General features: G+C 29.5%; 1 protein-coding gene across 1 annotated transcript; it reads right to left on the bottom strand.

Annotated features, from left to right (window-relative positions):
* Positions 1 to 936: 936 nt before the first annotated feature.
* LOC142615251 (ethylene-responsive transcription factor WRI1-like) lies at positions 937 to 6,060 on the bottom strand. Its single transcript, XM_075787980.1, has 7 exons — positions 5,755 to 6,060; positions 5,582 to 5,664; positions 5,326 to 5,334; positions 5,113 to 5,201; positions 4,843 to 4,967; positions 4,555 to 4,631; positions 937 to 1,804 (listed from the first exon to the last, which is right to left on the bottom strand). The coding sequence occupies exons 1-7, from the start codon at positions 5,946 to 5,948 to the stop codon at positions 1,068 to 1,070; spliced, it is 1,314 nt and encodes a 437-aa protein (XP_075644095.1). The 5' UTR covers positions 5,949 to 6,060; the 3' UTR covers positions 937 to 1,067.
* Between the last annotated feature and the right edge of the window lie 6,763 nt (positions 6,061 to 12,823).

Genomic DNA, 12,823 nt, shown 5'->3' on the forward strand with positions numbered 1-12,823 from the left:
CACACTCATGACTTGTTACCTTGTTGGTGGTGTGGGGTACCCCACAATTTGCCAAAAGTGTGGGTAAAACAGAGTTGACATGCCATCGGCCGGTAGGACTTTGAGAGGGTTAATATCAAATAATGCCTTATTAATCTCAAGGTTAGTTAAAGAAGATGTGGACTTTATTGGTCTCAAAGTTAGTTAAAGAAGAAAAGGATTTAAATCTAACACTTACCGTACTAGTACTACTAGTGCTTAAAGAAAGATCTGAAACTCACAGCCCGAAAAGAAACTCAGAGCTGGGGTTAGCTCAGGAATATTGTACAAAAGTCTGATCTAGAAGAAAATGTCACAGCATCAATTGAGCAGACTTGTCCCCCAAGGCTCCAACTGCTCCCCTTGTCCCGAGGCCCCGGAGGACTGTGGATATGACCTACTGGTTTTTTTGGTTTCTTTGTATGTGATTAACAAGGTTACAAGTCCCCTGTTCTAGGCCATTTTATGCGAGGCAGCGTCCTCCTCCTTCTTTAGGTCGGTCAGAAAACTTGCAAGCATAATTTATTCTATTAGCTAGGACTAGGAGTCCAAAAACAATATATATTCTATTAAAATAAAATTGATTATGATTCGATTAATTAAGTGATGGATTCATTAATTTGAGGCATGACCTAAACTTGAAAGTTTCAAATTTAATTTATTATATTATAGATTTATGTGATTTTTGAGGTATATATTATAAGTAGAAATTGTATCGTATAAGTAGAAAGCGAAGTAATCATATAAAAGTTGGAACATTATTTATTTTAATTATATTAAAATAAATTAAAATCAAACCCCATTTGATAAATTAAAGATGAAAAAAAAAACCTAATTGGCATTTGGCAGTAACCACATTGTGTTGTCCTCTTTAACCATTTTTTTTATCAAAAAAAAAAAAAAAAAAAAAAAAACCCATTTTCTTTACCTATGAATAAAAGAAGAAAGAAAAGGCCAAAGACATTGAGAATCTTTCCAATCCACCTACCCACAACAAGATCCCACCAACAAACTAAAACAAATCCCAACAATCCCAACGACCAAAATGTTCAAGCAGAATAGATACAAGAAACCGAGGTTGTAGTAGAAGAAGATGGAGAAGAAATAGCAGAAGAAGAAGAAGAAGAAGAAGAAGAAGAAGACAACAGCCTCTCCTGCCCAATTATATTGTCCAAGCTCCTTGACACACCAACAACCTTGAGAGTGTCATCAAAACCTGAAATATCATCCAAAATGCCATCCATTTTGACATCAACAACATCTTGGTGTGTCACAGCTGCTGCTGCTGCTTCAAATATAAAATCAATGTCATCCTCAAATCCTGTGTGGTCAAACAGGTCATTTAACTCGCATGGCTTTTCAATGGGGAGGTCAGGAACATTGTCCAAAAAGCTCCAAGGGTCTTCTTCTTGCTCCCTAGAAGGCTCCATTCCCACCATTGTAGAAGTTGTGTCCATGCAAGGAGGGAGCTGTGTACTGATATTATATTGAAGCTGTTCTTCTAATCCCACTTCTTCTTGTTTTTCTTGCTTTTGTTGTTGTAATTGCTCTACTGCCACTTCTACTTTTGATTGAGGTTGACAATTGTCCACTTCTACTTTTGATTGAGTGTGACAATTGTTGGCAAGTGCTGCATCTGATTGAGTAGAACTTTGGGCATTAAAGCCAGGGATTTTCTTCTTCATGCGGTCAATATAATTACTGATGTCAAAATTAGTCACAGCATTTGCTCCTCTGTACTCTATTGCTGCCATGTCATAAGCTGCTGCTGCTTCTTCCTGTGTGTCTTCAAAAAGCAAAAGAAAAAAAAAAAAAAGTTCCAAAATTATATAAATTAAACAGAATATTATAAGGCAGATAACTTTTATTAGTATGGTTAGGATTCGAATCTCACGGGTCCCATGATAGTTTTAACAAGTTTCATGTTTTTATATTATTGACTTCCAGTGTTTTTTAGCTGAAAAAATATACCTTTAATTGTCAGCGTATCAAATCAAAATGAGGACTCTATTAGAGTCCAAATCCTGTTCCAACCTCTTTACGCCTCTCAAGATTCAAGGCGATACTAAATGTTATTTAAATTTTTTGAAGATGCTGCTGTAGATAAAAAAAATGTTATAAAAAAAAAATGTTATATTATTTAAACAACGAAAGATATTGTTTAAATACTCTAACAAACACTTTTATAATCTTTGAAAAGCTTGTATCACACCCATCATCATTATAATTTCTGAAAATAAGGTGCCCATTTTATATATATGAAAAATACAATTACTTGGGAAAATAAAAAGAAAGATATAATGGGTTATGTACAAAATTAATAAATGTACTATGAGATAGGAATTATTTTGGTTTGAAAAAAAAAGTTTGACAGATTTTTTAGTACTACCAAATACTTGTCGGCTACCCATCTTTTGTGCCTTAATTAATGAAAAACCAACTTTTTGAAGTACACAAAAACCAAAGCAATAAAGTAGACTATTAATTATAGACCAAAATAATTGGGTCTAAATCTTGCCAATTTTCAGAAACATAAGTAGCCACCAAAGATGGTGAGTGATCAAGGACTTGGCAAATAACCCTACGTCAACTCTTAAAAGTTTGGAAATTGAATTTCATCAAATTAAAATAAAAAAAAATAAAAAAAAAGAGTAGTGAAATTTTAGGATAGCTAGCTAGGCATATCAAAGAAAATGGGACACGATCACACTAGGAATTCATTCTCTGCCAAGTACACCAACACATGAGCCCTCGTGCCTGTCACTATCAAAAAGGTGTTGAAAAAATACTGAACCCTTTATGAGCATGGACAAGCAGGGAAGTCACGTGCCACTCTGCTGGCAATTGTGTGACCTTAACATTTTTGTGCATATTTACAGAGAGAGAGAGAGAGAGAGAGAGAGAGAGAGAGAGCCAATCGAGTCAAACCGAGTGGTTGATTTGATTGGGCTCTCTAGGTGGAAACTGGTGCATGTAGTACGGGTGCCACTCCAGCTAAGTCTCCATGCAATGTGCACAACTCACGCCTTACAACCAACAATTTATGCTTAGTAATTAAGGAACTATTATTCACTGTATTGTTTTCAAATAAAATTAGATGTATTACAACAATTTCACTACAAAGTTTAAACAATAAACAGGTAAAAAAAAAATGATCTTAGTTATAGTCTTGTGAACCCAGATGAAAAGAAGTAACAACTTGCACTTACGCTTTAATTATCTTTTGTTTACCATTCTTGTAATAGCCTGTGTTTTGATCAACTTGGTTTTTAGTTTATTTTAGTGTATTGGACTGGATATGGTATTTTAAAAGCTCATTTAAAAAAAATACAGATTAATTTATTTTTTAGAATATTGTTAAGGATGCAACATTTTCCATACCTCATTAAGTTGACAATTTATGATAAGGATGCATTACTTTTACTTGAACTTACTATATATGCAGCTTTTATTATGCTTTTATTATGGATCAATCAATCAATAAAACATGCCAAACAGTTTTGAAAAGAAAATTATAAAATGTATTTATCCTTAGACTAATTATAACTTATTAGGATAAATAAGTCAAGAACATAAATTTTTCTCAAATTATTTATTCCCAATTTATGTTTGACTTAAATTTTTTTAAAATACGTTTATTTAGTTCATTTGAGTCTTTGACTAGACTTTTTTTTTTTAAGTCTTTGACTAAATAAAGTCTTTTAAAAACTCATATTTTTAAAAAATTAAAAATTACAATTCAACTTATTTTTCAGAGTATTTTAAGAATTAAACACTTTCATAACTTGTTAAGTCGACAATTTGTAATTGGAACAACACCAATTACACCTAAACTTACCATTTACATGATTTTATTATGCATCAATCACTACAAGCATGTCAACGCCTATAAAAATTTATATATAATGTTTATTCCTAAATTTATACATAAGTTATTAACAATAATTATTAAAAATTAGTTTGACGGGTAAAAAATAAAGAATAAATTTTTTTGGATTGATGCAAAAAACAAAGCCCCACCATTAGCCTATTGAATGATACCCTATAGGCTATGGGTTTGAAATTGGCATCTAAAAATTTAGAGAAAATTGGCATCTAGTAAGATACGGTGGGGTTTGAAATTGGCAATTAGTCGGCACAAAGTTAGTTTACACAATTCCCCACATATATTCCCAAGGTGAGAATGAGGCTGGACACCACACCAGTAAGACCTAAAAATAAATAAAAATCTTTACTGGAAAATAATTTCAGAGAAAGAATAGTGCTTGAAATTTTCTTAACAAATTGACATAAGTTTTTGAAATTGAATAAGATTTGGGGGAAAATGCTTTGAAAAGTAGAGCATTGAAGCGTAGAAGTTGGCAATTTGGTAGATGGGGGTGGGGCTTGAACTTTATGAGGGCAATTTTGGTTGCAAAAACACTTTGGTTGTTGCTCGTTAAGATGTGACAGACAAGTAGGGAATTGACTAAAATTACTACTTAACAATTAAAGATACCAGATTCACTATCAAAAAGAGAGAGTATTAGAACTTACTGTAAGTTCCCAGGTACAGGTATTTGTTGCCAAAAACTCTTCCAATTCTTGCTTCCCAACGCCCATTATGGTGATGCCTATCAACATTCAACAATAACATTAAGCCAATAACTTCCTCACAAAGCCTTCAATTCCCAAAAAAAAAAAAAAAAAAAGTAACTTGCTTTTAGTACTTGCCAAAATTTGGTCATGTTGAGCCTAATTGAGTAATGTGAAACTGAGGAAATAAATATTAAATAGTACTAAATTTTTTTTTTTTTTCATTTAATTATAGCAAAATTTTCCTACCTCGCCACCCCACGATACTTAGACACTCCTCTAGAAAATCCAGAGCTCCTTCTTCGCAATGAGGCCAAGTATTCTTCCTTAGTAACCTTTTGCATTTCCTCAAGTTCCTTTGTATAAGTCTCTATCTGCATTATTTTATGGGAAAATGAAATTTAAGAAGAAAGGGGCAAAATTTTATTATCATTGGTAATTTCTAAAAGAGAATTACGTACAAGAAGTGGAAAAACCAGGGGAAAAAAGAAAAAGAAAAAGAGAGAATGATAAATGTACCGGGAAATTCAAGGTTGTACCAGGGCCCCAATACTTAAGGGCAGCAAGGTCATAAGTATGAGCAGCAGCCTCTTCATTATCATATGCCCCTACACATTGTCACAAGTGTGAATTAACTTATAACTACATTTTGTCCTCCACATTATTAAAAAAACTCAAAAGATTAGAAATTTAAAAGAAGAAAAGTGATTGAGAATTAAAATAGAGACTTACCCAAATAAACTAAACAGCGGCAATAGTGCAAATGAACGTTGCAATGACAGGGATTATCAGAAATAAAAAGTGAAAACACAGTCAGAACTCAGAATCCAGAGTTATAATTATTAAAATTTAAAAAAAAAAAATTGTGAAATAATATTATAATTAATTAATTAAAAAAAATTAGACTGCAGATCTCCTTGGTTCTCTCACTATTCATATAATTATAATTTTTCATTAAAAAAAAAAAAAGAAGAGAGACCAAAATTACCTTGTCGTCCTTTCTTGTTCTGAATGTTATTCCAGGAACTCTTGTCCCAAAGGTGAGCTTCATATCTCCCAGTCCATCTGTGCCTGTGTTTTTTGATGCAAAAAGAGGAATATGATACATGCAAATGAAAACCCATTAAGGAAAAACATATATAGAATAGATAGAAGGATCACCTTGTGACTCCTCTGTAAATTGAGCTTCTCCTAGCCGAGCCAGCTGAGTTGCCATTCTGGCATTTCTCTGGGTTGTGAGTTTTCTTAGCTCGCTTAGCCTTGGCTTTGGGCTTCTCTGATTGATGAGGAATCACAGAACCAACACAAGAAGATGAAGAAGATGAAGAACAAGAAGATGCAGGAGACCTCTTCATCTGAGTTTTTTTCTTGTCAACAATGTACGCACACAAAAAAGAGAGAGAGAGAGAGAGACAGAGTAAACAGAAAAATAATAAAGGGTAGGTGTTTGTGTCACTGAATTTGGTTATTAATGTAGAGGATGTAGCAGAAGTAGTAGCATATTGGTAACCTAAAGTGGTTTACCAAAACAGGAAGAGACATAGGATATGGGAAGAAGTGTGAAAATGGAGAATGTTAAAAAGAGCTTAACTATTGTGTAGACAGAGATGGGTTTAACCATGGGTTAAAGGGGGAGTTGGGTTAATTAACCATGAGTTAATTAAATGCCCAACACTTGGCATTTTGTTTCAGCCATGCTGCCAATGGGATTTGCTCTACATACTGTCTTAACAAAGCTTAAAAAAAGAATCTCTCTATCGGTCTATCATCAATTCTAAAGATAATTGAAAAAACATAAACACTAAAATACGGAGGAGTCAATACTTTTACCGGTACTGTCGAAGTACGAAAAATTGTGCTTCTTTCTTTTATATTTATAATGAAATTTTATTCATTAAATTTATGACAAAATTTATTATGAATGTGAAAGGAAGAAACACTATTTCTTTGTATTATGAAAATACCTATAAGTTTTTCACTTCTTACAAGTCAAAAAAAAAAAACAATAAATACCAAAATTAAAAAGACAAAACTTATGTACAGTACCTTAGGTGCTGTTTCTTACATTTTTCTCTTAAAATTTTACCATATAGCTATTTAACTTAAAAAATATATTTCCATTTATGGAAAAAAAATAAATAAATAAAAATCACATGACAGAATCTTAAAAGAGAACCTAAGAAACAACATTTAAATACTGTCACTAAATCTGGTTCAAATTAAAAAAAAAGGTTTAAAAACTTCTAAGTGCCTTACCTTGTTTTCCTATATGTCAGTTACGTTTTGGGTCTCGAGTTTACACCTGTAAATTTCTTAAAATCAAAGAACACGTGAGGAAGTCTCTGAAGTCTAAAAACTTAAGAAGAGAATCAATATCTTTCCTAACTTTTAATAAAATTATAAATAAGTTATTTTTTTTTTCAAATTTTACGTCTACAAATTTCATTAAATTAAAGACCTTGTAAGGAGGCATCTGAAGTCTGAATTCCAAAAAAGGGACCAATATCCTCAATTTAAAACTTGTTTTAACTTTTAAAAAATTACAAATAAGTGAGAAATAAATACTAAAATGAAAATGTTTCAAAACCTATACGTGGTTTTCCATGCTTTCCTATACGGAAAAAGATGGTCAATATCCTCAATTTAAAAATGGATAAAATTTAGCTATAAAATTAATTGTAACTTAAGATTACAACTTTACTCAATAAAACAAACATTACTACATATTTTAAAAATCTAATCGTTGAATTGCATATTCTTTACACTCTTAATACACGTCAAAATTTATGTCAATCGAATATTATTTATTATATGATCTAAAAACATATATTTTAAGTATAATTTTAAATTACAAAAACTTGCAATTGAAATAATTTATTGATGACATAACTATTGATTTTTAATTTTTTAGAAATTTTGCAAGTATGAAGGATATAAAAAGAAAATATAATCCAAGAGTGGATTAATCAAAATTCACATCCAATAAGAAAATATTGAGTAAGGTTATAGTATAAGGCTACAACCAATTTTATAGCTAAATTTTGTCATTTAAAAATTACTTTCCTAACTTTCAATAAAATTACAAATTTCTTTCCTTATTTGTAATTTTATTAAAATTTAAAAAAGTAATCTTATTTGTAATTTTATTAAAATTTTAAAAAGTAATTTTTACTATAAATTTCTAAAAATCAAAGAACTTGTGAGAGCATTTGAAGTTCTAATTGAAGAAGGGGACCAATATCCTCAATTTAAAACTTGTTTTCCTAACTTTTAGTAAATTGCAACTAAGTAAAAATAAATAAATACTAAAATGAAAATGTTTCAAATATGTTACATGGCTTATCTTGTTTTCCTATATGTCAGTTACGTCTCAGGTTTACGCCTGCAAATTTTTTAAAATCAAAGAACTTATGAGGAAACATCTGAAGTCAAAACTGAAGAAGGGAATCAATATCCTCAATTTCAAAATTGTTTTCCTAACTTTTATTTAAATTAAAAATAAGAAATTTTATTCGTAATTTTACGTCTATAAATTTCTTAAAATCAAAGAAACTTGTGAGAAGACATTTGGAATTTGAACCAAAGAAGATGGCCGACATCCTCAGTTTAAAGTTGGTTTCCTAACTTAGTAGAATACAAATAAGTAGAAAAAATAAATACAAAAATGAAAATGTTTCAAAATTGTTACGTGGCTTACTTGTTTTCTTATATGTCAGTTATGTCTCGACTTTACACTTGTAAAAATTTCTTAAAATTAAAGAACTTGTGGGGAAGCCTCTGAAGTTAGAATTGAAGAAGGGAATTAGTATCCTCAATTTAATAATTGTTTTCCTAACTTTTAATAAAATTATAAATAAGAAATTGATTTCATAATTTTACTTCTATAAATTTCTTAAAATCAAAGAATTTGTGAGGAGACATTTGAAGTATGAGCTGAAGAAGATGAACAGCATCCTCAATATTTATAGTTGCTTTCCTAACTTAGTAGATTACAAATAAGTAAAAAAATAAATATTAAAATGAAAATCTTTTAGAATTGTTATTTATTTTTATGTGGCTTACCTTTTTTGTGAATTTATTAAAATCAAAGGGCTTGTGAGGAGGCCTATAGGGTCTGAATAGAAGAAGTGAATCAATATCCTCTATTTTTTTTTTTTTTTTAAGTCTTAAATTTGAATAAAATTGATAAAAAGCGTTACACTTTTCTTAGGACTTGCTTGTGTGTGCTGACACATTAGCTCTCAAAAGTTTTGATTCCCCTCCGCCCCTCCCTCTTCTACTTTTGATGCTTGGTGAGATGCCAAGTGCATTCCATCGAAAATAACAGGTTGTACGTTTGAATTCAGGAATTAGTCAATCTAATATTGAGGGTAAGTTACCTATCATGACCTTTTTTGGAGGTGAGTTTGTCTTACCTATCATAACTTTTCTCAAACCTTATAAAAGTGGGGGAGTTTTGTGCATTAGTTAAGACATTTATTTTAAGCATTTTACTTTTGAGATCTATATAGAGTACTAAATAGTAATGTGTCAATTGAAACCAAATAAACTTGAACAGTTGGACAAAAACAACACAATACTAACAAATTTGGATTAAGTCATTATTTAGCTTCTTTAACTAAATTAAATTTGCTATTTTCTATGAATGATCTGATTAGATGATCTACTTATTAGTATTTACTAATTTACTAAAAAAACTACAACATGTATAAACAATTTTCACTAAACTCTCCTGTTCATCGCACAAGTTAATGGTTGATTAGTATGTACAATTACAATGAAGACTAACATTTCAAGTCAAGGAAGCTTGAATTCCCCATCCACGTCATCACCTACCATCCACAATCTGCCTAACTACCCCTCTCCCTCTCTCAAATTAATAATCCAATGTGGGTGTTTATCTGTTTATTCAGCTTATTCGAGTTGAAATATTATTTTAGTTTTTTTTTTTTGAGGGGGAAATATTATTTTAGTTCATTTAACGTAAATGCTCTTATGAAATTTTTTTTTTTTAAATTCTTTTTAAAGACTATCAAAACGATGACGTTTTTCCTTGTCATCAATATCGTCTTAGCAACAGTTTTTTTTTTTTTTTCAAAATTCAAATTGTACTTTTTTTTTCTTAAGTATCATATTGCATAATTGCATAAGATATGTTTTCTTGACGTTGCATAAGGTAAACCCTACGTGTTATTTTCATATCATGTTATTATTTTTTTAGAAACCTTAAAGTGATGGTAAGTTTCATTATTCATTGAATATCTATTTATTGAAACCAAGAGTCATATAGTTAAATTGACATCTCTTTATGTTTTTATTGGAGACGTCTAAGATTCAAATTATTTTTTCAATTGTGTTAAATTATAAAATAAAATAAAAAATACAAAAGGAAACACCTATTTATTGAAGTATGCAAATCTCCTACTGTCTTCTTATACTTTAGTCTCTGTATTAGGTTAAGATTTTTAATTTTTAATTTAATTCTTAAATTATCAACTTTGTACAGCAATCTCGAAAGTTCTAAAAAGTAAAAGCACTGCAATGCTACTCACACAGCCACACTGCCTTACCGACTTACCGTCCTGTGGCTGTGCAATCAACATTTCTTTTGAGAATCGTGCAATGAAGCATTAATATTGTGATATATATTATATATGACGTGACACGTTAGGCAGCATAAATATCTCACAAAATCTGAATATATGCAGTAACATATAGCTGTTCTATAACAAGCATTTGGCCTTAATATGGCATTGGCATGTCAACCTTAAATTAAAATTCCATATGGTGATTGGTGAAGGTTGGGCGGTCAGCTATGACAAGGGTAAATACTAACGTTAGAATTTCAAAAACTAGATTGAGACCATTGATAGTTGATTAATGAAACTGAAAATTGATTATAGTTAGGAGCCTTCAAGAGATTACTTTATGTAATTACTTGATACCTGTAGAACTGGAAAACTAAACACACTTTAAGTACTCTATGGACATTCACATTAACAATTTTTTTAAAAAATTACTTGTATTTTTGGATCTAAAACTCGTATTATTATTGGAAATAGATGCCAATTTTTGTTGCAGTTACTTAATAAATGTGTGCTTAATTCTATTATTATAATTTTGTGTGTGAAATGTGAATATATAGATTGGGTTTAACTTTTTATTGATTGTTTTAATCTTGACTCTATAAATACATACACAAATACTTCATGTAACTACTCAATAAATTCCACAATTAAATTACATTTTCTTCTTATGTTTTTCGTACTTAAAAATTTCAAAATGATAAGAAAATTAATAACTATTTTATCTATAAAATTTTAATATTTCAGGTCTCTGGGTAGTATATGTTTGTAAGATGTATGAATTATTTTACTAATATAATCGAAACTATTAAAACTCAACTTTTATTTTATACTAGTAGTATGCACTTGCAGTACATAGATTAATTAAAAACTATATGTAAATTGAATAAAATATTTCACTAACATCATTGATACTATTTTAATAATTAGTGAGTCGCTTGAAACTTTAATATTATTACCTTGAGCAAATCAACAACCTTAACTTAATGAGTCACACAACAAAACACATTAAATATTACTAAATTACAATATTAATAAAAATAATGAAAATAAAATATTAAATTTTATTTCAAACTATTTTAAACTTTTTATTTTAGAATTTTAATTGGAATAGAATTTGAAATTTCTTAAAAGTTAGGCAATATTTTAATGATTAATGATAAATTGGGTGGAGATGAGGATTAACCCTTTTGTTCAAAGCAAGTTTGGGGTAGGAACGAGTATTGGGGACCCTGCCCTAAACTTGCCCTGCCGCTTATATTTTAAAATTTTATAATAATTTTATAGGTTTTTTTTTTCTAATATGGAATATATATGTTCTATAGTTTTCAATTTTTTTTAAAAAAATTTATGATGTCTTTTAGTGCTGTATATAATAAATGTATATTTTTATGTTTTAAGATTTATATTTTTTATTATTTTTTATTTTTGCATATGTTTGAATTGTTTTTGTGTTTTTAAATACTTAAATTGTTGTATTGTTATGTTTTGAGAATGTTTTGTGATGTTAGAAATTGATTTTTATTTTTTATTTTATGTATTTCAATTTCATGCATGATACATGTTAATTCAAATTTTAATAAATTATATATTTTTTAAAAAGTTGAGCGGGTGGGGTGGTAGCCATGGGTGCTCGCTAGGGCATGAACTGGGAATAGAAAACTCAAGAATGACAAATTATCACTCTTCTTATTACAAATCTTATCTGGATTTGCACTTTTTTTTTTTTTTTAGAGCATTTCAATTAATGACGTTTGCTTCTGATGATAACTTTATCATCAAACCAAGACATCAATCAGCTTTTAGTGTAAGTGAGGATTGAACTCCAAATTTCTTATTCAACTATCAAAAATTTACCAATTGAGCTAACTGAAACCCACAACTTTCACTTTATTGTTCATTGTTGGCCTTCGTACAAATTGAAGTATTGAAGGCTCTAAAATTCTAAGAGTTGCCTTGCATTCACATGAAAGAGAAAATTTCATCTCTCATTATTTCAATTACATCTTTAATGATATAGCTACGATGCCTTTCAAGTGTCAACACCCATCAATCCATTGATCATGATTGATTGATGGATCAATGATGAAATAGAGGCCTTTGTAAGGTACATACTTTGTAAGAATAAGAAAAAGTTTAAATGTCAATTCTTATTATTATAAAAAAAAAAAATTTATATATATATATATATTAAATAAAAAAAATATTTTATGTTAATATATATTTTATTTTTATTTTTATAGTTATAGTAAAAGATTCAATAATTATAAGGGGAGATTAGAAATTTAAACCTTAAACTTTTTTGGTAGAAACACAAGTAGGTGTCAATTAAGTCATAAGACTCTTGGTATATGTTAATTATTAAGATTGAATAAGTATAATGCAATTTTAAAAAAAAAGTACTCAATATAATTCTCTAAAGAATAGAAAAATGTTTGAAAGAAATTTTTAATAAAATAAGATATCAGGCCAGACTGGGAAAACTTGATCAAACTATTCAAACCTACATCCTACCTGATATTTGTAGAGTGCCTGATGGGCAAAAATCAAGTGTAAAGAGGAAAAAAAAATTAAAATGGTTTTCTCAAAGCATGTATAATTCACTAAACATAATATTCAAATCATTCATGATTTTCCATTAAAAA

The sequence above is a fragment of the Castanea sativa genome, chromosome 11, assembly GCF_040712315.1.
Source record: "Castanea sativa cultivar Marrone di Chiusa Pesio chromosome 11, ASM4071231v1".
Classification (NCBI taxonomy): Eukaryota; Viridiplantae; Streptophyta; class Magnoliopsida; order Fagales; family Fagaceae; genus Castanea; species Castanea sativa.

Bases quoted from the DNA above. Each gene is read 5' to 3' on its own strand.
- LOC142615251 (XM_075787980.1), bottom strand. From the start codon at position 5,948: ATGAAGAGGTCTCCTGCATCTTCTTGTTCTTCATCTTCTTCATCTTCT. The intron at 5,665-5,754 runs GTGATCCTTCTA...CAAAAAACACAG, and splicing joins ATTTACAGAGGAGTCACAAG to GCACAGATGGACTGGGAGAT. The intron at 1,805-4,554 runs GTAAGTTCTAAT...TGCTTTTTGAAG, and splicing joins CCTGTACCTGGGAACTTACA to ACACACAGGAAGAAGCAGCA.